Consider the following 27263-nt stretch of genomic DNA (forward strand, 5'->3'; position numbering starts at 1 on the left):
AGACAGCTCTGCCAGCTCTTGGGAAAACAGGCATATCCAGGAGCACACACCTTCGTGCCATCTAGCTTTCCTCGAAAATCACTTCAGTCTTGCCCAGGATCTCCTGCGTTAAAAGCCTGGTCTGCTCAAGCCAGGCTTAGCAAGGCATTTCCCTGCAGAGCACACAGCAAGAGACCTGGAAATGTATTTGCTGGTGGGGGAGCGAGTGCTGCCTGGCCTTACAACCTACTGCTCACTGAAGAGCCAGAGCAGGAAGCATGAGAGGAAAACCTTCTGACATAGTTTAACTCCATCCAGCAACTAAGCCCCACACAGCTGCTCACTCACTGCCCCTCAATAAACTTGTGGGTTGAGATAGAGACAGTTTAATAGGTATAGCAAAAGCCATGAGCACAAGCCAAGCAGAGCAAGGAATTCATTCACTACTTCCCATGGGCAGGCAGGTGTTTAGCCATCTCCAGGACAGCAGGGCTACATCATGCATAAGGGTTATTTGGGGAGAAAAACGCCATCACCCTGAACATCTTCCTTCCTTCTTCCCCCAGCTGTATATGCTGAGCATGATGCCATATGGTGTGGGATATCCCTTGAGTCAGTTGGGGTCAGCTGTCCTGGCTATGTCCCCTCCCAGCTCCTTGTGCACCCCCAGCCTACTTGCTGGTGGGGTGGTGTGAGGAGCAGAAAAGGCCTTGACACTGCTCAACAATAATGGAAACATCCCTGTGTCACCAGCACCATTTCCAGCACAAATCCAAACTGTGGACATCCAAACAAATCCACAAATCCAAACAAATCCACTATGGAGAAAATCAACTTTATCCCAGCCAAAACCAGCAGACCTTCTCTAGCGCCTCAGACAGACTCATTCCCTGCTCAGCTGCCACAGGGAACAGCATACTTACAGACATACCCAGACAACAGCAAGCTGGGAGGGATGGCAAGCACTGGAGGACAGAGTCAGCATTCAGGATGGTCTTGGCAAAGATACATGTGGAAAAAATATGTACGGCTCATGGAGGATGTCAGGCAGGTATTACACATACTGAAGAATAATGACTTGAAGCTTTGCAGCAAAGGAGATGTTTAGCTGTAGACAGACAAATATCACAGTGTTGGGGAGAATGCAAAATTACGATGTGGAATGAATGAGAAGCTGTAGAGACTATGACATGGGAGGTGTTGCACTGCTGATGGTACAGAAGACTTTATGTAGAGAGTAGCACTTGAGAAGAAAGAGGGGGACCAACAGGAGAAAGCCCAGCAGAGAGGAAAGGTGGAGGTTTCATTCAGGAAAGCTGGTGCCTGAAATGAAGTAGGGCTGGTTAGCAAGAAGGAAAGTTTGAAAAGGGGAATGAGTAAATGTTTCATTTTAAGCTCACCTCTCCTGGCAGTATCCACCGTGGCCACGGGTGGATACTGCCAGGAGAGGTAAGCTTAGAATGAGGAAAGATTCACATTAAATCTGACTATCAGAAGCACTGACTGATAGGCAGAGTTACCTTTTCTTGGTCATAAAAATTCACGAGGGGTACCAACACCTCACTTGGAATCTAAGTTACAAAAGTCCCAGCTCTAAAATAACTGCCGGCAGCATTTTCTGTCTTCAGTGTTACACCATGATGCAATGTTTATTCCTAGTTACGTTTCATTTAATGAAATAGTAGCACCGTTGTTTTATTGAATATCTAGCATACTTCAGCTTGAAGTTGCTCTGGCTGCTTCTGGAGAAGTGAAGATATAATCTTAGAGAGCCCAGCACTTACATACTTTGCATACTTTTATCTCATGATAACACTTGTCACACTAACAGCTGTGACAAGTGGACCCAGACTCCCGGAGCTGCAGGGCAGACCTGGGAAGGACACTGTCCTTACTTCTGGAATGTTTGTGTAACATGACAGAAAACATCTCAGGATGGAAAAGGAAGCATGTGGATTATGGGAAAAAAAAAAATGGAAAAGCCCATTTGCGACCTGCAAACTCACACTGCACACAAACTGGAGTCCTGTGAAAATTCAGTGAGAGAATTCACATGACTGGCAATAAGGGCTGATCGACAGCCACTGAAATAACTGTCATGAATGCATGACATGAAATACCATTTAGGAACTAACCCACATTAGCTGACTGCTGGTTTTCACAATTCTCAGGAAGTAGCTGCAGAAATTGCAGATCTATCTGCTGGAGATTTAAAACCATTTGCTTAACATAGCCGGTTGAGCAGAAGATACGTAAGTGCTCGACAGGCTGGCCAAAAGCTGCCAGCATCCTGTTCTAGCATTTTCCTAGTGCACGTGAGGCTGCCAAATGAAGTCCAGCCTCAAGACAGACTTGCTTGTTATTCTAAACACAGCAACAAAATGTTTATTTCTTTGCTGGGATCTTAGAGTTGAGCAGTGATCAGAGGGTCTCTACAGGCAGCCAAGGCGGATTCTTACTTGGAGATCACTTTGAAGATTTGTTTCACTTATCTGTTCCAGACAATTGCCACCCCTCTACATTATTAAGCAGGGTAAAAGCATATGTTTGACTGGACTGGACTTTGTAAACTGCCTTAATCTATACATCTATCACCCTGATAGGTTTCTTCACTGAACAACTAGGAGTAGCTGCCAAGTCTCCTTCTCCAGTCATCTCTGGATCTACTTTTCCCACAGTGCAGAAACAAAAATGTGACTGATCTTATAGCTGGTTATGATTCACCATCTATATTTTTGACATTTCTCTGGGGCAAAGAACCTTGTACAGCAAACACCATCTATCTATTAGCCTTAAATCTGCTGCAAGATCAGTAGAGAAAGTCTGAAGGAGAACATATGGCAGACTTCAAAGGAGAAAGTTTTTAATACCTTTACACAAAGCTTCTGTGCCCTGGGGTTTCTGCAGAGCAGTTCAGCTAGTACCTAATGAATTACTGCAAAGGGGAGATGTGTGCACAAAAAACATATGCTTCTGGAATATAGATATCTAAACATCAACCAGCAAAAGACCTAAATATGGCCTAGAACTTCCAACGGAGAAGGCAAAAATGCAGAACACACATGAATGGACCTCAGAGCAAAAAGGACTGGCAATCCTGTGGGACCCTTAGCAAAAAGTGTGACCTGGTAGCAAAATCCAGGAGCCTCAATCAGCATAGGAACAAGCTCATGTCTCCTCTGACGACCCTGGAGTGAAGGGACATGCTGCAGCCACCTACCCTGCTGGGCAGCGTGGCCTGTCTGGGGACTACACCAGAGACTCTGCTACATAAATAAACACCAAAAATAGCCTTTGATAATAACTTGGTAGTCTTATACCACGTATTTTCCTTCATTTGCACAGCTGTGTATAGTCTGTATAGATCCACAGACTGTGTATCATCTAAAATAACCCAAAGTCACTGTTTTGTGACATGCAGTGGAGCACACACTTGACTTCCAAGGGGACAAGGATGTTTAGCATTGCAATATTTGGACTGGTCAGCAGAGGGCAACGCCAATATCAAATTTGGCCGTGCAGGAGCCGCTGATGTGCTGTGCTTGTCCCGCTCCTAGCACAGGTAACAAATGAGTTCAGCGGACCTTACGCATCCCTTGCACTCACCTGGACAAGGCTCTCCCAGGCCGTAAGTTGGGATATTTCCTCACCTTACAAAGCAAGCAAAGGTGGCAAGCTTATAACCCCAAATCTCAGTACAGAGTGAAATGCAAGCTCTCTGCACAACTGAGATATTGATCAGAAACATCAGTCTTCTAGACAGGTAGAAGAAGAAGAGCTTTTCCAGGCAACATTACATCTCCATGCTCCCATCTGCCCACAGCTTCATTGAATTGTGGAGCACCATGTACACACATTTTCTAATAGGTGTTATTGAAAACATCCATTCTCCTTGACAATTGTACCATGCCACAATTGAGTTAGGAAAGTAACGCTACATCAAGATAAATATGTTTTGCAGCATCAGTAACAAGAGAGGTGCCAGAGGTGCTATGTTCTGAAATTTTTCATTGCTTTGCTTTACAATTCAGTCAGTGCCAGCCTCAGTTACACATGGCTAGACTAAACTGAAATCTGTATCATGGGATATACGAGAACTAGCTATGTGCAAAACTACTGTGCAATTAACCTCTTGTTTTACCAAAGTAAATTAGCAACTACGTGATCAACAGAACTAGCAAAGTTATTTATATTAGATTTGTACTTTGACGAAGATCTGCCATTTTGTATTTAATTAAAGTTAGTTTTTGCTACCATTTCATTAGCATAAGATTATGCTGTGACCCTTATTTCAGTCAGGACACACACTGGAGCTCTTTCTTTTACAGGGTTACCTGTTTCCATATAACTGTTAGAAATCAGCTTGTGGTTTCAGCTCTGCATCTTATTTGCCTAGAAACGCTCAACAGATTCAGAAGTTAACAGGTGAGGACAGATGGATAAGCAAGCAAATTATGTGCTGCCATAAATGTCGCTTTTTTAGGAAGAAGACCAAAACCAGAAGGGAGAAAGGCAGCTGAGTAGGGAGTGTATAAAATGGGAAATTGAATGTCTGAGCTCTAGTTCTAGCTCTCTTGATCTGTAACAGTACCACTACATTTCAGTGAACCACCTAAGGGCATGATTTCCATACTTACCAAGCACTTTGTTTAGCAGAGGCTTACCCAAGGATATGAAGTTAAGCATGTATGCTACCAAGATAGGACCTTTCCACCTGACTCAGCTTCCCTGTTTGTGAAACAAGGGTATGGTTACTTAGCCTCAAAGATTTGTTATGATACCCAGTTAATTTCTGTTCAGAAATAGCTTCAAAATCCTCAAGAGTGTCTATTTATCAGCCTGGATAAAACTTTAACCTTCCAAGGAAGCCAAATGCTGATGATTTAGGTATTTGTCTGATTTTGTTCCCAATCCCTGTGTCTAGAGTAAATAATATTAATTACTGTAATAGACCAGTAATATTTGTCACAGTTTACCTTATAGTCAAGTAAGAGATTTTTATCCTTATATTCAATTTATCTTCAAATAAAAATTGTTATCTTCTTACACTAATGCATCATTATTTACCAGAGAAACTAGCCCTACTCCAAAAACTGTTTATGTAGTCTTCAGTGTACATTTTGCAGTGCTAAACCCCAGTCCTGCATTCATCCTGTTTAGACTGGTAACACTTGGAATGAAAGAAACTTTTCCTGCTGTTCTGTCCCCATGCTTCTTTTCCTCTGCTGATGTGTTGTAAGGCAGCAGTGAAGTGTCATCACTGTGTTTGCTTCCTCTTCAGCAGCAGACATTTGATCTGTTGGTTGCCCCTGCCAAGGCTGGTACAAAACTTAATGAGCTGTGCTCACTTTTAGCAAGTGCTGTGGAAGGAAGAGTATGTCTGGAAAATATCAGTGGTCCTGTTGAGTACGTAATGGGACAGAAGGTATAAATGCAGAGCCAGAACGGCCAGAAAGTATCCTGACATTTGTCTTGCTTGACAACCTTTATAGCATAAACAAAAGAACATCACCCAGTAATTCCTGCCATGAAGGGAATTTTCTTTTTTTTTTTTCTTTTGCTTTATTCTATCATGAAATGCCATTTCACACAATAAATTTTACGTTCACTTCCTGCAGATATTTATACTGTTCTTTCTTTCCCTGTCTATCCCGCTCTTGCTATTTTTACAGCATTTTCATCTCCCTTCTCCCATTTCATAGCTCCTCACCACTTCAGCACCATTTCTCCCAACAGCAACTTCTTCAGCCCTTCCTCCTTTGGAATACGCTCTGAGGAGAAACCTGCTTTGAAGCAGGTACCAGAAAAGGGGTTTTTTTTAGAGGTACTGTAGATTCTTAATGTAGTGAAAGTAAGTTAAAACCTCCTGGATGTGGAAGTCATTTTACTTTTTTAAAAATTACAAAAATGACTATTTAAACAAATGTATGGATCCATGGAGGAAAAGAGATGGGTTACAAGGGGTTGAAGGGGAAGAAGATCCCTTCTTAAGATCTTAATAACTTGCATTCTCATTTGTACCATAGACTAGTACTGAATTTATAATCTGTGTTAGAAGACATGGATTCACCAGTTTCTGGATCTTTTGCCATGATTTCAGAGGAAGGAAGACTAGGCCTATCTGAAGACAGAGTGATCTTGAAAGAGAAACAAGATGTGAGGAGTCCCAGTGTGCACATCTTTGAATTTCTCAGAAGAATGCTTCAATTTGCACTATTAAGTGACGGTGAAGCACTCAGTTGATATTATTTTACCAGGATTTATTATTGCTGCCATTGTCTTGTCATGGAAGACATGCCCCTTACGCCCATCAGGAGGGCACAAGGGAAGTTCTCAGCCAAAAGTTGGCCATGGTCCACATCTCAAAACAGTTCCACACCAGTGTATCTCCACCAATGCCAACACATTTAAAACCTAAGTCACAGTGACAATCGGGCCTGTGTGATGACATGCAGAAAGAAGCTCTCAGACTGGGAAATAGGAAGCACATTGTGGCAGGCTTCCCAGGTCTACTACTGAATGGTGTCGCAGTGAGCAGCATACATGTATAAGGTACCCTGGAAAAGCTGGGTCCCAGGTACATTTTCTGATGTGTTATAATGACTCAAACAGGGGAGATCAATAAAAGTAAATCTGAAATAAATAAGGAAGTTAAAACTTGGGAGGGGAGAGGGGCCAGGCTAAGTAACAGATGCTTAATGTTTCCTAAACAGATGCATATGCCATGTTTGAGTTCCCTTACTGCAGCAAGCTCCTTCCTTGGTGAATTCAGCTAGCTGAGTATGATTTAAGCCTCATCAAGCAACTCCATGATGTTTGAATGAATAGAGAAGCTCAAAAAAGTAATCTGTTTCTTAGTTCAAGCAGAAAATTTCACTGTCTTCTGGGCATGTTTGAAACTCAGAGCTATCAGAGTTTCAGAAGAGAAAGTCGGCCAAGTGCTGTGACAGCTCGACACGGCCCCTCACTGTTTTGCCATTAACTCCAGCTTAACTAGTGCCCTGGATTCAACGCATTCTACAAGGAGAAAGACTCAAGTTTTTCCTCTGACCTAGATGAAGGACAGCTATTTTCAGGTTACTAAATGCACTTCTTTTGCATTCTGCAAGGTAAGCCTGTTGACTCTACCTTTTAGTCTGCATGGCATGATGCCTAGAAATGCACTCATGGGTTGAGATCACATCTGGACTAGACATTAAAAAATAAGGAAAAAAGAAACAGTATCACTGCTGATTCACCTAACCACTGAGTAAGAGTCAGGTTCCCTCTTTCTGCTGCTGTGCTGGCTCTGTATGGTGCCTTCATTTGCCATGAGTCAATGAACTCCCATTGGTGGGAGTTCAGAACCCTAGATTCAAGACATAGTACAAAGCAAGGTGCTGGCATAATGCAGCTCCTGGGAGGAGTAAGTTCAAATGAAAGTATAGCAGCCAAACCAAGCCTGAGGAAACCATGAAAGCCTCCTGAACCTGAGGCATGAGTAGAAAGATGCATGAATTATGGTGCTTAGGAAGAAAAGAGGCACCCAGACACTCAGGCAATGCCTAAGAACATGTGTGTGCCTTCCTTGGCTTGGCAGGTAGAGAGCTTGCACTCTGACAAAGGAAGCAACTAGCAAGTTGAGGCAGTGAATGCTTTTTCTGAGTCTGCCGCTTTGGCAAATGCATTTAAAAGCTACCTCAGCCTAGTGACCACGTTCCCCATTCCCTGCTTTCAAGGGAGATCAGAGCACAGAGATAACCCAGGGTCAGCTTGCACATTTTGGTGGTTCGTTGGTTACACATTTCTAAGTATATGACTGACTCCTGTCCCCAGCTGCCAGGTTGCTGCAGACATAATTAATGTTGAAATGGTTGCCAGTTGAGTGTAAATGAATTCTTTTGTCGGAGGCTAGAATGATTAAGAAACCCCACCATGACACTGCTGGCAAAAATATTCTCACAGATGCTATGCACAGCACTGGGATAGTTGGAGCAAGCTGGAAAGAATTCACTTTCATCGCAAAGCTGGAAATGGTTGTGCCATTCTCTTCCATGCACTCCCTTCACATAACCCCTTGTTTGGGAGTCTAATCAGCTGCTTGCATAAACAAAACAATAATTTCCCAGTAGTTAAAACACCCATCAGCCTCAAAATAGTCAATAACTTTAGCTAGTTAACAAACAATGTGTCCTCTGAAGTCATGGAAGTATGTAAGTTGTGACACAAAGGAGAGCTGAGGAAGAGAGACAGAGAGATGTAAAGCTGGTAACAGCGGTGAAAACAGGAGCAGAATCTGACCCAGCTGCTAGGACAGCCTTCACAAACCATATGTTTCACATATTATCAGGTATTTATTTGGGGTAGAGCAGTGTACAGGGCTGAGAATATGCTAGAAGACTGAATGTATGTTTTATTGTGTATTTAAACTGAGACTGGCTTTTTTTAATCAAAGATTAAAAGTTCCCCATTGAAGCATTCATAACGTATCTTCAAAAGACAGACAAAATAGGCTTCACAGCTGCATGAGAGAAATAGAATTAATGAGTTCCTAAAATTAATATCTTAATGTTGGGCATTATATTTTCAATTGCCTTGAGAATTCACAACTAAAAAAGCAGGAATGAATGCTCTGGTTGTTCGACATTTAGAAGTACAACAGAAGAGCTGTAGAGAACTGGAGAGCCACAGCAAGGCATATTTCTGTATGGAACCAATATGTGTGTAGATCAGCTCTACTAAAGACAGAGCAGAGCTGTACAGTAGCTGCTGGGACTCTTGAATGCTCCAGGGATGCTCTTTCTCTGTGGCTCTCCCTGGACCAGCCAGTGTTCTCTCCTTGTTCCAGTGTTCTTCTAGTTGGTTCTCATCTGTTGAGTTTTGCCAAGTAATTGAGGATGAACTACTGCTGAAGGGGATGCCTTCCCCACCTTGCATTTTGGCAAATGTGAGCTGCAGGCCCCAGAGAATCTTCTGGGCACTCAGCTGTGAAAGACCACATCTTCCCAAACTTGCTGCTTCTGGAGTAGCAGGATGCACCCTGTAGTCGCACTTAAGTCTACATAAACTTTCCACTAAAGCTCGATGAGTTGAATAAAAGAAGTATTGAACTGTTTTTTCGGCAACAAGGACACAGAGACCAACCAGCATCACTCCAATGGCTGCTCTCCCTCTGATCAGGTCTCAGGCAGAGTCCTATACCCTGGGTGGCAGCAGCATCTCTTAGCTAGTTTGTCCCAGCACAGGCCACACAGCTCTTTGAGATAGTTGTATGCTCTTACACATGCCAGCATCAAGCTTTGCCTCCTCTCCATAATTGCTGATACTTGGAGAAAGATTAATTTCCCCTTTTTCTGTGTGTGTGGGGGGGTAGGATTTTTATAAGCACAAGTGTTTGCTGAAACCTCATGCTCCATAGGTCATGTCTCAATTCATGTACTTGGTGTTATACACATTAATTCCAGACAGAGACCTTTTAAATATCCATGGGGGTTCATAGTTGCAGCCCATATCACAGAAGCATTGAAAACAGCCTCTTCTTCAGCAGCTCCAGCCATTATCCCACCCTCGATCACTTCCTCCTGCCAGCATGGAAATATTCAAGTTGTGCCAACGCCACCGTGAAGGGTGGTGTTTTACTTTAACAATCAAAAGAAAGAGAAAAGAAAATGAAAGCTTTTCATACGAGCACAGCAGCCTGGCTCACATTGATGCTGTGGGCAGCCTGAGTGGTACAGCACAGCAAGAGCAAGCCCCTGCTACTGCAGAGGCACCCATGCTGTGGGCAGCTGGTTCGAACAGGCAAGGAGCAAGCCTCTGAGCCAACACAGCATGAGATACAACCGTCAGCCTGACAGGAGAACAGGGGGCTGTTTTGATTCAACCACAGCTCATAAGGTCAATGTTGATTGAAACTGCTGTAGGAAAACATTCAGCAGCCCCCTAAGGAGCCACCGTTGCTTTCAAGACTGAGAGTTTGGTTTGTGGTACAGGTCAGCAGCAGCATTTCGCCCTCTAGATCTCTAGCCAAAGGTTGCCACATTTACACAGGTAGCAATGGCTGCCCTCAAACCAAGATTTTTCTACTGTCCACACTACAAGCCACTTATCTCTAGTGCTCATAACAGCCAGTTATACTGAGACTGACCTGACACCAACACTGTTCTCCCTTGGTTTTCTTCTAGTCTAGCCTCTAGTAGATATTTGCAGCTTACACACCTGCTAGAGGTTTCACATACATAGTCTTCTGCTTGCAGTCCCACAATACCTCATTCCTGGCTTCTTCCTCTTCATTTAAATTCCCTAGCCTGCCTATACAAAGAGATGAGCACCCTGCAGCCCATTCTCCAAAAAGTCTCAATTCTCAGACCAGAAAAAACAGCAGAATATTTGACTTACACTAGAGAAAGCAGCAGCACAATATAGATTATTATACGAAACAGAAGCTCCCAAAACTTTGGGCTTCTAATGTCAGTCTTCAGCAGTTCTTTAAACAGCCTTTTTACCTGGCTGGATTTATATATGTGAAGATGGTGGACACAAGGGGCTTCCTGTTCTGTGTTACAAATGGAATAATCCAAACACCTAATAATGCAATTATTCTAATGAATACAAGAAGTATTGAACTTTTAAATTTGAATGGCATCATGCTGGTGAAGCTTTTAAAGTCTTCCACAGCACAGCAGACACTAATACTCATGTGTGTCCACCATAATGTTGCAATCCAGAGTGCAAATCTAACAGTGCTTAAGTAGCCTTTCAAATGGCATAGGCAGAAGGGTTTAGGAAGGTCCTGGAAAAGGCCACTTTATGCGTTGCATTTTAACACGTTTCCTTGATCTGAATCCTAATGGAACAAGCCTCAAAGCAGCTAAGGAGATTCTCAGTATCAGAGAGGTGGAAAACATATTTGGAAGAAGAGTTTCTAGAAGAAACTAGAGAAGACTGTAGATTCTAGTTTCTTTAAGGCTCAAGCACTGACAAGGTTCATATACTATGTGTAGAAGACTCCTTGGATTGTACAACATCAATCCAGAAACTGAAAGGACAATTCCAACACCATCTTTGGACCAAAGAGTGTGCAGCGGCACTCCAAAGCCACAGCACAGCCTTACATACATATCCAAATCTTAAAGAAGATAATTCATCAGCTTTACCACCATTATAAGGTCGTCTCTCCAGTGCATCTACTTAAAATAGTTAGTTACCTGTGCCCATGAGGAGGTTTAAAGTGATCAGATGAAGCAGACTTCTGCATATATCGAATAAAGAGATTTCAGCCATACACAGAGACACAAGCTTTAAAGACTATAAAGCAGGTTTCCTTAAGAAACTGCACTGCCAAAAAAAAAAAATAAATCTTCTGTTTGGTGCAACAAATATTCTATAGAAGGGAATAAGTTGGACACAAATACTTTCCACACCTATTTATTCATGTACATAGACTTTTTTCATTTGAAGGATGTAACTAGGGAAAGCTAGCCAGCCACCCTGCTTTTAGTGGCTTTTCAGGCATACACACAGGTAGACACCCACAGAAATTTTGACCAAAAAGGCCAACCAGCATGAAAAACTGAGCTGTGGGGAAAGGCAGGGTTAACCCCAAGGTCAGGAGCCTGGTGGCACTTAGAACTCCTGTGACTAGGCATGTTGGTGGGATGGTTTAACCAGAGCAGTCATCTTGAAAATAAGTTCAGGATGAATACTAGGTATCACCCCTCCTTGAGCAATGGTCACACAACATAAGAGCCTGTTCAGCTCATTATCGTTTCTCACAGCCAGCTGGATGTGTCTGGGCAGGATCCTGGTTTTCTTGCTTTCCCACGCAGCTTTCCCCGCCAGCTCCAGGATCTCAGCACTCAGGTACTCCAGCACTGCAGCCAGGTAGACAGCAGCGCCGATACCAATCCTGTCAGCATAGTTCCCTCTTTTAAGGAGCCTGTAGATGCGACCCACAGGGAACTGCAGATTAGCTTTGGCTGATTTGGATTTCTTTGGCCCAGGATGGGACTTTGTGGTTTTCTTCTCCATTCAGATATCAATCTAGGATAAAAAGAGAAAGAATTAAGAAAACCCCAAACTGAACAGACACAAAAACTGTAGTCCTTTCTTCCTCTTCATTTCACTCACTGCCTAATTCTTTTACAAGTCAGTTTTCCATCTCAGAAAGTTTGCTAGCTGTTCATACTTTGTCTGAAGGAGCAAACAGGTCAGGGTGCTGCTTGGGAAGAGTATGGCAAGCTCCCAGCCAAGAGGCACTTACAAGCTCAGTCAGATCAACAGGTCATCCATCTGCTAGATTTCCAGAACTTTTCAAGACAGTAAGAACTTAGGAGCAAAGTCTTTTGATTCAGTAACAAGGAAGAGCTGCTCTTAAGGAGAAAGGTTAAGAAAACTAAGCTTCAAGACACTTGCAAGCATTCAGAAACCCTTCAGGAAAGCTTTATTGAACTTGCTCCTCATGAGAACCTAAGCAGTTTCTGCAATGATGGGCTTGTGAGAGCCAGACATAGAAACTTGTATCTCTCTCTGAAGTAAGAACAACAGAGAAGAATTTCATCTACTGGAAACCACTTCAAATGGATCTTGCCTTGCAGAGGTGAAAGGACCAACAGCTGCAAGATAACAGGCCACAATCAGGAACAAGACTTACGGGAAGAAGAGAAGCTTTGGTTTACATCAGACACCAAAATTGCTCTGCTCAGCACACTGCACATCAGGCTACTGTAAACACACAAGTGCAATCTTCTTGTATGGTACTGGATCCGTCCTAACAAACCCCATCACAAAGTCTCTGGTAATGAATAGTACCAATAACTCTTCAATGCATAACACAAAGCAACTGGTCAACAAACTTAAAACCAAATCTGTATACAGAATTGTCTTGAGTTTTAAACATTAGTTGTTTTTAAGTACTGAGAAGCTCTACCCAGAGGAGAGGAGCTAAATCAGATATCAAATTGAAGTGCTTAAAAATACCATAAAGAGCTCTTTCAGGAGATGTTTACAGGCCTCAAAAACTTCTAAAAATATCCTACAAGACTAAATAAATAAGCTCTTTAAGCAGCCTTACACCAAACACAGAACTCCCTAAAACTCCTGGAGACAAACAATGGCTGCCTAACACAAAGAAAACATGCTATAATTTCTTAAAAACTCACATGAATAGACCCTTAGCTTACCTTCTTCCTCAACAACACCACCACTACTACCCCAAACCACACTTTCTGACAAGCACTGCCCCGCCTTTAAACTCAACAGTGCAAGCCGTATCTTTACCAATTCTTGCATTGCTTAAAGCCACCTGGGTGAGCAATGATTCAGCCCTTCAAAATGAAGAACAATCAAGGACCAAACACAAGAGCAACTCACTATTGTCTTTGAGAGCATTAAAAATTACCACTACTCCTTGTAGAGCTCAGCAACTTGTAAGCTGATCTCCTCTGGAAATAAGCCTAATATTTGCTGTATTAGTATTAGGATACTGCAGAGAACTGCAGTATTTCTGATTGGCTGCTAATTTATTACAGCTGAAAGGGGGCACACCTCACCTTGCTGCAGTCATCAAGAATTAAACCCAGCAACCTGTACTACTGCTCTTTCTGCTGCCAGCAGTGGTCAAGCTGCTCTGTGACCATGCTGCAGAGCTTGGGAAAGTTCAGGGCCTCTGACACTGGGCTCTTTCTCTTCTAGGACTTGTCCCCATCGGCCACGCAGTCATTCTTTTCTCCAGAATCACTCTGAACAGTATTTTTTATTTAATATATGAGTGTTGAGAAGTTGAGCCCTGGCCCAACAGAAGTTTTGCTGAGCAGCTGGGTTAGGAAACGTCTACCCTTTGTTACTTTGAAACTAGGAGGGTGAGTTTTCAGATCACTGCACTATCTGGTTAATTTAATAGTGGGTTGAACTAGGAGAAAGCAAAGGAGATTGTTCTTGATCAGTAGTGATAAAAAAAAGTACTTTGAAAATTGAGTTTTGTCTTGGACCAGTGCTTCACCACAAACTCTTTCCTTTGGGTGTAAGTACAGGCAGAACCACACAGCTCACTCTGTCTTTCATCACACAGAAAATGGCAGGTGAAGGCACTTCTAGAAGCTGATTGAGCACTGGCCGTGCCTTGCAGAGTCTGTTTGGTGTGGTGCAAAGCAGGCTCACAGGAGCAGCATGATGATTGACACACAGTTCTCCAGATTAGCAAAGGGTGCTGTAAGCACCATGCTTAAAATAGCACAGAATTATTACCTTGATTGAGTCTTTTACCATTAGTGCACAGGCAGATATCTTTCAAGTAAAAAAGTTCATGCTCCAGCTATAGTTTAGGAAGCTGGTCCTAGCCAGCTCTTCTCTGTGCGAGATGCTATGAAATCTGTGAGACACTGCCCCAGGGGCAGAGAGATACTAATGCAGCTGCAGCAGATCCCTGGTTTCCATTTCAACAGCAAGCTCCAGCACCCACTGTGAACAGAGAAACCCTGGGCACTTTCCTGGGGGAAGACTGTTAATGACTTAGCAGAGGCCAGGGGCCTCATTTGGATGTGGAGACTTTTGCTTTTCTGCACTGATAGACAGAAGCAAAACAATCACCTCTACCAACATCACAAATATTGCACTGGATTTTAAATAATCTGTGATGTAAAAATGTTCACATGAACAGCAGCGTGGGTCTTGACTTTTCTGCCAGATCACAGCAGTTACCTATTATGTTTTCAAAAAGTAAACACGTACTTGATATTAGAAAAACTTATTTGGGTGGTATGCCAGACTTCTTTGATATTTTCTGTGTTCCACCATCCCTGGAAAGGGAGCTGAGAAAAGAAAGGACAACAGTGTTGCATTCTAGAAACTTTATTGCAAACTTTAGAAGTATATTAAAATTATAAGGAAAAAAAAAAAACACTTGACAAAGAAGCAAAGACACATACAGATTAGTGCTACTGAGTCACATCATCCATAAGTGAACAGGCCAGCCCAGGAAAAGCAAGTTTCACTGGCTACCACCTTTCTCCTGAGAAGGAATAGGATCTCTGGAAGTTTTCTTAGGGAGGAGCTGGGAAGGACTATTTGGCATAACCTCACCTTGAGCAACGGTCACACAGGATAAGAGCTGTGAGGTACCAATCCTGTCAGCATAGTTCCCTCTTTTAAGGAGCCTGTAGATGAGACCATGGGGAACTGCAGACCAGCTCTGGCTAATTTGGATTTCTTCAATGCATCACCAGATTTGCCAGCCACTACATGCTTCTTTCCACATCCAGACATGCTGACAGGTGAGGACACAAGGGGTTGGAGGTCTTCAAGTTAGCCAGGTACTTGGGCTACAGCTAACTGATAGCAAGAGGAGACAATAGCAAGGTGAGTTACAGTTTCTGCTTTTTCCACATCAGGAAGAAAGCTTGTTCTTTTCTTCAGAAAAGACAGCCACACAGCACAGTTCATTAATAGCAGAGCTAGGAGTTTAACTACTATAACCTTTTTACAGCATACATTTTGGAGAGTTCCTGCAGCCCACAGCATCTTCCACCCAAAATACTCCAAGAAGTTTTCATACTAAGTTCTAAATTAATCCCCCAAGTGATATTCCCAGGCTGTAATGAGAGTACTGGAGGTGCTCTGCACTAGGGAAAGTTAAAATTGATTCAGACAGCACAACGTGAAGAATAAAAATTACCATCTATTTACTCAAGATTCAGGAAATTCAGTCCAGTCAGAGCACTCTTAAAATTTGTCTGGCAAAAATACTCAAATAACATTTTTAATCTACAAGTAAACAGCACAGTTAGCTTCCAGCACAGCTGTTTGCAGTATGCAAGAACATCCATCACTAAATTAACATCTGGGAATTTTTGTGTGGCTTTTAAAAAGAGATTTAAACATTTAAGAAAAATCAGAATAAAATTTGGAAGGGAAAAACTAAAAAGTCCCAGCCCATAAAAGAAGCGAAGCAAATCAAGCCATAACTCCTTATCCTTATTATCAGATGATACTTCTCGTGTTCTGCTTACTCACACAACAGACATGCTGTGCTACTAGTACAGTTAACTTACAAAACAACATAAAGTCCACAATAAATCCAAACCTTTCACACAGCCCACGACCTTCAAAAAGTTGTTATTTTGGCCTATGCTTTGCTATAGCCTGCACTCAAAGGTAAGCAAACCACCTAACATCATTCCCTCTACACCCGGAGCAGAACCTCTTTATTAGCAGCTTTTTCTCCTCATCAGTGGTTCACCTGGACAATTAATGAGGTGTTACCACATGTGATTTATCTTCCTCCTAATCCCTGATTTGAGGGGAAAGGAAGAACGTGTTAAAGATACCCCGATGCAAGTTCTCTGGGGGGATGAGGAAGTCAGGCTGTTTCCAAGGGCTGAGACACAGCTATATTTCAGTCTTACTGTGACAATTAGCAGCTCTCACCAACTCTGGCTGAAGTATTTATGTCTGTACACCATGTGTAAAAACAGTCCTCTCTTTCCTGCTGAAGCTTGATTTAAAACATAAAAGTACATAGGGGAAATGTGCTTTGCAAATACAATTTATCTTTATTTGGGTGGGAGAGGGGAAGGTGTGTATTACTTTACGTGTGTCCTGGGCACAAAGAGCTAGTCTTCACGCTGCGTCTGAGCCCCATCAACGTGACGTGATGCGGCTGCTCATAAGATCTGGGCTTCTGCACCCTCTTCTGGTAGCTCTCTGCCCTAGGTGGGACTCAGGGTTTCTTGTGGGAACAGCAGGGTTCCGGTGCTAAGGGTCCTTGGCTAGTTCCTCTCAGTTCACATGGGCAAAAATGTCAATGCAAATGAATGGTTTTGAGCACCTTATAGAAAATAAATGCACGCTTTCTGCTCTTGCTTTTTCTGTTTGCTTTCGAGTGCTCAAAATAGGTTCCAACCAGAAGCCATGTGGTATTTCAGCCGCAGAAGATGACTGTTAAACCAGCAGGTCCCTCTGGAAGCCCAGGCTTTGACAAAACATTCATAATTCATACCACAAAACTGGCACCGACAGCTAAGCCTTCATTTCTGCATGCTGGGTACAACTGCAGGTCAGTGCCAAAAGACTTTGGAGGACCTGCAGAAGACTCCAAAATTGTGATGCCAAAGCCCTTAGCTCACAGGCTGCCTTGCTGGAAGGCTCCATAGCCCTTTCTGATTTAAAGTTCTCAGCCACTTTTCCCACAAGGATCAGCATCTAGTCCAAGCTGGGTGAGTCCTAAGCTTCTCTACCTTAGGGCCCTGGGAGAGGAGTGCACGCATCCAAATACTCACCCTAAGGACTGGTGTCCTCTCAAAGTGCAGCTACTCTTTTATTTTAATTCAGAAGCAGAAAAGGTGGCTGTGCCTTCCTTTCAGTAAGCCAGACTTAGCCCAGGGTATGTGCCCTAGCGTGCTTCAGGATACATGGGTGTTAATGGGATGTCCATGATGTTATAATGGGGCTTCTGGATTTCCACTTCAGGCCTTTGGTGGAGACAGCAATTTTTCCTCATGCCCAGAACAAACAGAGTCTTAAGGCCTACTGGCAGGTTGTGTTGGGGTCTTTTTCTGGTGACTCGGAGCTGGGCTACGCCTTCCTGGGTGAGTGTGCTGTCCATTGGCTAGAGCATAAAAGGAGGAAGAGGTGGAAGCAGGTTTCTCCTCTGAGAGGAAAGCACAAGGTCTGCTCAATTCTTCGGGAAGACAGAGGTGCCCTTTTTAGGGAGTGGCTCTTGATCCCAAATGTACTTGGGTCACCACACTTAACCCACTCCTCAGTGTCTGCAGATTCATGCTTGGCATGCAGTAAGCCAATTCCACATGCTCAGGAGAGAGACTGTTTCGATTCAGGTCTGGGTGCTGGGTGGCCTGTTCCACAAACGAAGCACACCAATACCAGCCTTCTCGTTACATTTATACACAACAGTTACAAGGTAGTACACTCCCAGTTACAATAGTTGGTTGGAATGTACAAGTAACATTTGCTATGTATAATATTTAGAGAGGATTAGTCATTCCTTCTAATCCCTCCGCATGCTCAGAGGAGAGGTCTTTTTGATCTGTGGGTGTGATTTTTAGTATTATAATGAAGGCAGTTCACTTCAAGACACCTTTAAAGTTAGTTTCATTGCCAAGTTAGGTAATGGAACAGTCACTTTGCCAAGCTGTCAAATAACCTTTAGTATTACCAATCCCAACTGTTCTCCTTTGATCTTTCAAACATGCCCAGGACCTGGTTGTGTCCATGAGTTCCTTATTGTTTCAAGAAGGTCACTTCATCCCAGGCCCAAGATACAGTAACTATAGCTACCACTTGCAGGTACACAATATACCAACCAATATATCTAACTAGCTATGCAGAAAACCTCTCCAGCATCGCCGTCCAGGAAGCACGCAGGGATGGACGGCTGCCTGAAGGTCGAGAGACCAGTGAGTGCCCACCATAGCTGCCGGAGGACCGGGACCCGCCAGCCCTGGCTGCTTCATGGGGCACTCACACCCTTCTGCCTGCAGGAGAGAAGGATGGGCAGCAGCGAGAGCCCAGGACAGGCGAGAAAGAGCGGTTCTAAATTACGCTTCTGTGCACGCCGGGGCTCCCTTCACGAAACGTGAAGGGGGATCCCCGTCAGAAGCAGGGACAGGACCCGTGCCGATACGTAGCGGTGGGGCCCGTCGTTTCTAAATCTCGGTACTGGCGGCTACGGGAAATGCCGGTGGGAAGGGAGAAGAAGAGGAAAGAAACAGACCCACAGCAAGAGCTGAATCCACTGAATTCATGTAGCCGGAGTGCCACTGCTCCGCTCAAGCAGGGCGTTCCGCCCCGAAGCAGCTCCCCCCAGCCCATGCCGGGTCCGCGGGAGCCGGGACCTGCCTTATTAGGCGTTGCGGGAAGAGACTGTGGAGCTGCGCCCGCCCCGATGGGGAGCACCGCCTCCTCCGGCCGCGCCGCGCACGCCGGGACCGGCCCATCTCTGCCGAGCTCTGGTGTTGCTGCCGCTGACCGGGCCCCGGCCCTGCCGGCAGGATGCAGGTGAGCAGCCGGGGGACTCAGAGCACCCGGTCCGTGTGCTGCAGAGGAAGCCCGCCCGGGCGAGGAGCTGGGGCCGGGCACAGTGCTTCGTCACGGCCGCTGGGGCGGGCTGGGGCGGCCTCGGGCTCGCCGGGAGCCATGGGCCGCCCGCACCGGCGGAGCACCCAGGGGCAGGCGGGGTGGGGGGGAGCCCGGGTTCGGCTCCCTCTCTGGGGGTGTAGGTGTCCGCCCTGTGGGGCCTTGTTATGCAGCTCCATGGCTTGGTTTTGTGGTCGTTTGGTGTGTCTTTTCGAGTACCGTATTTATTTTATTACTGTAGTAGGTACGTGGATGGGCGTTTTAGGGTCAGCTTTAGTATGCTGATAAACGATGGTAGCTGCGGTGTCAAGGGGAAATGACCACAATCGGAGACAAAAAAAGAAAAGTAATCTCATGTGCTATTTGCTGTGCTACTTTTTCATGTTTTACTTTATTTTTTTTTCTCCCAGTCTTCCAGAAATACTGTGTTTTGGTCTAGAGAAAAGATGCAATCTCTTTAACAGACCTAGTGTGAGTTCTGTTGATACAAGCCGTAGCAAAGCAATAGGTGGTGTATTCAGTTTTTAAAGTGAACTTAGTTCAAGACTATAAGGAACTGAAATCACCCTGTGACTGCATAGCAGTGAATTTTCATGTATTGGAGAAATAAAGCTTCTAACTAACTTGGAAAAAAACATCTACTGGATTTTTCAACAATACACGGGTGCCTGTTGGCCTTAATTTGGAGGATTATTACAACTATGCCACAGTGAAGTCTCTCTTTAACTTTCAGGAACAGTCTAGGCATAGATTTAGATTTGATTTCCTGGCAATGGGCTTGTTTGGCAGAGTCTGCGCTTGTTTTCCTCTAAGCACTTGTGTAGTCACACAGCCTTGAATCTCCTAAGAAGTATTGCTATATATCCAGAATTACATCTGCAAGGCTGGCACCTGTGTGTCTTCCCACCAGCACTTCCGTTGCAATTGCTGCTGACTTGGTGGCCTGTCATTCCGTTGAGGCTCTGTTTGTGAGCACTGTGGACAGCCGGCTTCCCTGTTGCCCAGCTTATTTTCTCTGCTTCTCTTTCACCTTGTGAGAGCTACAACAATGGTTACAATGCTTCAAACTCTTATATCCCACTGAGACTTCTTGTATGTGCAGGGAGTGGGATCAAATCCAATAAAGTCACTCTTCTGCATTTGCACCCTCCCCTATATTTAAAAAGCATTCTGTGATTCAGGGTTGGTCTGGGCTGCAAAGAAGCCTCAGCATCAGGAGAATGCACACTGTGACTTTCTGGTGACATCCGTCCAGTTACCAGTTTAGTGTTGTGCTGTGTCTCTTGAAAAACTTGCCTGTGTTAAGTTCTGGAAGTGGTAAAGTTCACCTTGAATGCATATAGTCTATTTCTTGTTCTGTTCTAGGACCCAGATAAAGACACAGAGTGGAATGACATCCTGCGCAAGAAAGGTATACTTCCTCCAAAGGAAAACTTGGAGGAACGGGAGCGTGCAGAGGAAGAGGAGCAGCTTGCCATCCTTCAGAAGTCTCTTGGTGAGCAGCAGGAGGACAAGTTTCGGAACGGCTTCTGGTGGAAGCTTGTACAAGAAATGGCCGTCAGTAATGTTCATGTGCCTGTAAAATGATGTGTCCTTTTCCAAGTCTGTAAGGAATACCAAAACTTCTTCTCATATAGGGTGGTCATCTGTTAAGAGTGTCAAACAAATACATTCCTGAACACATGGATTCTTTCAGCACAAGAAAACTTTGTTCCTGATGTCAGCTTCATATTTTTATAGAGGTAGATGTTTGAAAACTGAAATAAGAAGAGAGTCTGCCATGTGAATGTTCAAGTGGAAGTATCTTGTGACATTACCTGTTGTATGCTTCCTCCTTCCCCCGTTGTTCAGGCATCCCTGCTGTGTTGTTGTGTGTGTTAAGTATGCCTTTGCTGCAGCCATCAAACTTGAATGTTAGCACAGGTACTTATGTGCTAGTCCAGGCAGCCTTCAAATGAGAGTCCTTTGCACTTATATGTTTAAATTGCATAGTATTTTCTAAAAGTCCTGTAATACTAATACCTCAGAGAAGCTGTATTTCTCATAGTTGATCTGTCCTTAAAGTAAATAAATTCTGTTGGACTGATAAAAGCTGATGAGCTTTTAATCCTGGAATGTGTTTTTTGCTGATTTGATGTTTCTTCCGTTCTAGTGAAGACTTATGAGGACATGACTCTGGAAGAGCTGGAAGAGAATGAAGATGAATTTAATGAGGAAGATGAGAAAGCTATTGAAATGTACAGGTCAGAGCAGCATGCAGAATTTGTCTTTAGTGAAAATTGGAGTTTTTTTCTTTTATATGCTGTTAAATACTTCTGAAGAGGGGAAGGATGTTGTTAGGCCTGATGATGGAAAAAGTGAGTTGTGTTTCTGGTGTCTTGTAGAGCTTCTAAATGTCTTTAACAGGATAAGTGCATTTAAATTCAGTGTCCTTTATCTGCAACCTACTTTTGCAGAGATAATGTGCACCTGCTGAGTGCATGGCTGGGGGTTCTGAGAGCTTTGAAAATTGCCTCCAAGACTTCTCAATTTTTGCATGAATGAGATTAAGGTGCTGCAGATTTGCATAATTACAGTGTTGGCTTTCCATTATCTCTTTACCTCTACCATCTCTCTGGTTTTTGCTATTTAGTTTGCTAGTATAGTGTCTGCTGAGGGCAGAAATGATGGGAAAAGATACTTAATGAAACATAATTGTTCGTTCTGCATGTTGGCAGTTTAAGACTGTGATGCAAATACAAGAGCACCTGTTGTCTGTGTAAACTTGCTTTTGTTGCTCTGGGGTTTGAAGAAGTTTGTAATGTGTCTCTGAAGTATAGGTTTCAAGCAGCTGCTGTAAGTGTTGTTCTGTCAAAAACACATCTATTCTCAAGATCCCTTTCCTGTTCATTGCTGTTCAGGCAGCAAAGGCTAGCAGAAATGAGAGCAGCACAAATGAAGAACAAATTTGGGGAAGTTTTGGAGATTTCGGGAAAAGATTACATTCAAGAAGTTACAAAGGCTGGAAAAGATATATGGGTAGTCCTGCACCTCTATAAGCAAGGGTAAGAATTTGTTTTTAAACTTTAAACCTCTCACTGTCAATAAATGTGTGGTACTGTGGAGATTAAGGAACTGATTCTGGAGTTCCAAGAAATAAAAAATTGAATTAGTAGTTTCATTACTGTTGACTCAAGACTGCCAAACTTAGCCCTAAAATGGTGTTACCATGAAGAATGGGGTTTTTTTGTACATCTGTATAGCACAGCACGATTTGTACCGTACAACTACCACAGACATAGCTCCTGCAGTGAAATATCCAGGTTTTGGAAATTATTCCAGCTAAGGTGTGAAGGGCTGTGCTTTAGAAGGATCGCTGTGTGTCTTAGCCTGGTTTCTAGAGGCACAAAAATGGAGTAAACCAGGTTTCCAGTCCTGCTAGCATGATGGAGAAACTTGCCTAAAAGTTGCCAGAATTTTCTGGAAAGGGTTAGAAGTATTTGGTTTTGTTCATTATCTCTAATTGCCCAACATGTGTTCATTGTCATCTGCATACTTTATTCCAGGAAATATTATTTTGATTTTGCCCTTGCTCATGCAATTTCTAAATATCATATCTTCTTAAATCAGTTTATCTGTATGGTGGAGGGAAAGGTTGCATTGCTAATATCTTAAAACAAAAAACCCACCAAAACCTCCAGTGATTCTGATTTTCTTTGAACACTGGAATACTGGACAACTAAGGTATTCAGAAGTTACTCCTGGTAACTTGTCTTTGTATGAATGATGCTTACTGAGCTGGTATTTCTGACCTTTCTTCTGGAGCTGATTACTGTCTTTTTTCCATACATGTGTGTTGCTGTTCACAGAATTCCACTCTGTGCCTTAATAAATCAACATATGAGCGGGCTTGCAAGAAAGTTCAGAGATGTGAAATTCATCAAAGCTATCTCTACCACCTGCATTCCCAACTACCCTGATAAGAACCTGCCTACGATATTTGTCTACTTGGAGGGAGATATCAAAGCTCAGTTCATTGGGCCTTTGGTATTTGGTGGCATGAACCTGACAAGGGATGGTGAGTGGCTGCATTTCCCATCTTCCAAAGGAAAAGCAAAACTACTTTGCTGGGAATGGGAGAAATGAGGTTTAGGAGGAGAAGGGAGGTACTAAAAATTCTATTAGATTTTTTTCTGCACCCTTCTGGCTCAACAATGTGCAATTAAGGTTTCTTGTAAAAGCAATGAGTGGCTGAGTAAGCCAACATACAAATACTAATCTTATGTGTATGGAAGTATTCACATCCTATGTTGGGTGAAACAGATTTTCCTGAATATATTAAAGAGTAAATAGTGCCCACACATATTCTTTGGGGCTCTTGTACCTGGATAACTGCCCTTGCCTCCAGTTGCTGAATAATCTGTGCACTTGATAACTGGTGCTTGCCTACTGCGTTGTAGTGCTCCTTGTTTCAACCTGAGAGCATGTATTTATCTGTTGTACTTTCCTGACATGCAGGCTCTGCTCCTCGTGAACCTTTAGAGAGAGCCTGTCCCTTTATCTGAATGGGGCTGCTAGCCTGAAATTGGGCTGCTTCCCTTTCCTCTTGCCATCTCCTGGAGATAGCAACATGTTAAGCTCCTGGCTCAGTAGTTCAGGGGCACAGGGCTCCATGAGGAGAGGCTGTTACCTTTCCTGGAGGTTGTGGTTTTCCATAGACCCGTTTCTCCTTGCCCATGTCAGTAGCCTGGAGGCAGGCTGGGCTGTGCAGCCTTGTCAGCATGACGTGCTTCAGGAGGTGCTGAGGGCAGCAATGCAGGTCTTGAAGCACTGTGGCTCTTCAGCAAAAGCTGCTGTTTGGAGGTGGTTGGTTGGGGATGGTGTCCTACAGCAGTGCTTGAAGGCAGAGGTCAGCAGTGAAAAAGATTCTTCTTGGAAAGTACGTGCAACTCCGTAACCTGTTGGATTTTTACTTCAGTTGAAAGGATACTCATCAGCTTTCTGAGTAGGCATATTGGTCCAGATGCCTTAAAGGTTTTTTTAAGGTCAGACTTTAAGGACATCTTTATCTAAATTGAGCAACAGTTAGGAAGCATTTCAGGGTCCCTGCTGGATTATATCACTGTCTGTACTGGGATAGGATGCAAAGAGGGGTTTTTTTTGTTTTTTTTTTGTTTTTTTACTAAACTTCTGAAGTTTATGGGATACTCTGAGCATGTGCTGTAGAAAATATTCCTCTGCCTGGCACTGTCAGAAGGGGAAAAGCTCACCACTGAGATCACTGATTTGAGAACAGCTAACTGACTACAGTGGTTGCTTGATTATGTACTGAAGTGAGCAGTGGTAGCAGAACCTATAGTTACTTCTCCCATTTTTAGTACATAAATAGTTGATTTTGGGGGATGTCTGAGCCAGCTTAATTTGGTCATCGCAGGTAGCTGGGCACTGGAACTCTGCACATTCTTTTATTAATAATTTTCTTCATTCCTTGTCCCCGAAGCCCAGGTGACTTCCACCAGAGGTAAAAGAAAGCGTGAGGTTGTATTCATTACTCTGTAGTTTCTGAAGGAAATTAGATTTAATGATAGGTTTGCAGCAGGAGTAGGAGAGAGCTTTCAACTGAGTGTGTTGTATTGACTTTCTGCTGCTTCTGGGAAGCCATCCAATTTGGGCCTACATAGTAATAGGCCTGCTATTGATGGTGGAGTCTCTCTTTCTGTCTTGCTAAGAAACTAATAAGCAGGGCATGGTGTAGTGGGAAAGGGGTGAATTGCGTTTACAGAATACATCCCTGAAAAATACCTGTAATTCTGATGTGTCAGTGGAATTGCTACCATTTGTTTGCCCCTCCACAGGTCTATTTCCAGGCTCTTTTGATTGGGATGAACTCTGTATATGATGGAGACAGCTGTAATATATGAGCAGTACTCCTCCACTGGTGATAGATGTGCAAACCTGTCTTCTGCCCTTATGTGGTTAGAAGAAAGCTGAATTTGCTTTCACTACGAGAGTTGCCTCTAAAGCTGCTGCTTGGTATCAATCACCTCTTTTGCACTCCTGGCTGTAGAAGTAGCAGGGAGGCACTGGGATTGCTGCTGGTGGGCTGCAGAGCAGTACCCCTGTGCCCTGGGCTGAAACCTGTGCCAGCAGTAGTGACTGTCTGAAGGGAGGGCTCAGCTGGAGTGGGTGCAGGACAGGGGCTTGGGGCCTGGGTGTGGAAGAGGAGGGGAAGGAATAGAATAGGGCCCTACTTTTCATGGTGGTAAGAGAAAGCTAGGGAAGCAAGGGTGGACTTTTTCCAGTTTGCTCCCTGCATTCATGGCTCTCTTGTTCTCCTCTATGCAGAATTGGAGTGGAAAATTTCAGAGTCGGGTGCCATCAAGACTGACCTTGAGGAGAACCCCAGGAAGCAGATCCAGGACCAGCTTATGTCCTCAATCAGGGCGCGTGTCCCAGCCAGGAGCAAGAGTGACTCAGAGGATGACTAACTTCTGCGGCAGCATCAAGATTGATACAGTACTCTTGAAGCCAGTGTTCCCACCTAGAGCACTGGAGACACTCATCAAGATCTCACTAAGCCCCAGAAGAGTAGTATTTCAAGACAAACACCTATCTAGAAACTTCTAGAAACTAAAAAAGTTTTCATCTTGGTTTTTTTTTTAAAAAGGCCAACTTACTGCAGATTCACTTAAGATTGTGAAAGACATTTTGTATTAAGAAGCCTAAGTAAATCTGACTCAAAAGTTTTAAAATACAGACTTAAGTCGAAACAGGTCTCTTGTTATTATTTTCTTAGTACATTGCTGATTTCTTAAAAAAAAAAAAGGAAATATAAGCTGGCCTTAAACAATTGGTTATAGCACTTAGTTGGGCCTTGTATTGGTTTGTCATGTGTATATGTCTGACAGCCTGGACTGTGTGGAAAGCTAGGGAAGGTGATGCAGGATGTGGGTGTCACTGAAGGTTGCATGTGGTCCTTTGCAGAGGTGTGCTGTCAGGAGGGCCAGCACAACGCCATGAGCTGGAACTCCAGACATCTTGAGAGAGGCCTTGGTGATGGCCAGCATCTCCCAAGACCTGCTGAGTTCAGAACACGCTTTCATTTAGCAGCGGTATTTTGCCTTTAATAGCGGTTGAGTTTCCTTCACCATCTTATCTGCTTATTGGGGAAAAGAAATTCAAGATGGCTCAAGAGTGAAACTGCTGACTTCTTCCACAAATCAGAAGTCCATGCGTTGCTACAGTAGTGCCATTGCCAAATGGGAGAGAAAATTATGTTTGAACACCTGATGTCTTTCTATATTAAAGCCTTCCATCTTCTAGGTAATAATAATTGAAGCCTTAGAAGAGAATGAACTGAAATACCACCTTAATTATAGATCTGCTGACACTCAGAGCTGCTTGCTTATTTTTGAGTTGGATTTAATGTCCACCTACACTCTCAATTTGTCTACGCTTGGGCTAACAAGCTCCAAGAGCTTTTGCTAACAAGGCTGCCCTAAGGACATTGAGTTATGTTGCTAATGGAATCTGTAGGTGGATGGTATCGAATGTAAGAATAAGCAATTTTTTGATAGTGTTGTATTGGTTCATAGCAACTTTAAAACATGTTTCCTGCGCTGTCTTCCCAGTCAAATTGGTCAAATAACTGTGTACCTTCAGTTTCAGGTGAAGTTGTAAAATCCTGATGGAGAGCTTCCTCTTTGAGATCTGGAAGGTGTTTTGAGTGACTTAAGTCTCCTTTTTTTTTTTTTTCCCAAAATATTAACATTGTACAAGTAAGCCAAATGCAGCAGAATACAAGCTGATAAATCTTGAATAGTATTGTACATAGCATGACGCTTCTCATGACACTGGACTACCCAAAATGCTGTCAGACCTGATGCTTTTCTGTGCTTATAACTTCTTACAGTCTAGGAAAATGACAACTCTTTCTCCCCATAGAAGCATGCATTTGTTTATTTTGTTTCTCTTTTGGCTGTCCTCATTTAACAGTGCTTTGGTGACCTCTGAGCATGTGGGCTGGGTTCCTTTTGGAGGAAACTATCTAGAAGACCCCCAAGTAAAGTCAGTCCCAAAAGCTAGGCTAAAGCTAACCTGAAATAAGGCCCTGTGAAATGTGTGTAGAGTGAATGTCACACCCTCAGCCTTTCCCTCCAGATCTGGTGCAGTTGAGCTGTCTGTATTGCTAATGCAGGCGCAGCTGCCGTATTCAACTTGGTTTTAATATAAAATTT

At 43.5% G+C, this 27263-nt stretch overlaps 2 protein-coding genes across 2 annotated transcripts in view; both read left to right on the top strand.

Annotated features, from left to right (window-relative positions):
• NMS (neuromedin S) overlaps positions 1-18508 on the top strand; it is a gene marked incomplete at both ends in the record, with an annotated part of 28594 nt that extends 10086 nt beyond the window's left edge. The window contains 3 exons of the mRNA XM_080613530.1: positions 5682-5776; positions 17459-17540; positions 18453-18508. Of these exons, the coding sequence (XP_080469656.1) occupies positions 5682-5776; positions 17459-17540; positions 18453-18508 (233 nt within the window). The remainder of the gene's footprint in view (positions 1-5681; positions 5777-17458; positions 17541-18452) is intronic.
• A 359-nt stretch (positions 18509-18867) lies between these two features.
• PDCL3 (phosducin like 3) lies at positions 18868-25761 on the top strand. The gene is made up of 6 exons (XM_080612913.1): positions 18868-18969; positions 20413-20542; positions 21200-21290; positions 21948-22091; positions 22896-23104; positions 25372-25761. The coding sequence occupies exons 1-6, from the start codon at positions 18964-18966 to the stop codon at positions 25512-25514; spliced, it is 723 nt and encodes a 240-aa protein (XP_080469039.1). The 5' UTR covers positions 18868-18963; the 3' UTR covers positions 25515-25761.
• Positions 25762-27263: the final 1502 nt, after the last annotated feature.

Source organism: Psittacula echo, assembly GCF_963264785.1.
Source record: "Psittacula echo genome assembly, chromosome: 3".
NCBI lineage: Eukaryota > Metazoa > Chordata > Aves > Psittaciformes > Psittacidae > Psittacula > Psittacula echo.

Bases quoted from the DNA above. Each gene is read 5' to 3' on its own strand.
- PDCL3 (XM_080612913.1), top strand. The intron at 22,092-22,895 runs GTAAGAATTTGT...TGCTGTTCACAG, and splicing joins CTGCACCTCTATAAGCAAGG to AATTCCACTCTGTGCCTTAA. The intron at 23,105-25,371 runs GTGAGTGGCTGC...TCCTCTATGCAG, and splicing joins CATGAACCTGACAAGGGATG to AATTGGAGTGGAAAATTTCA.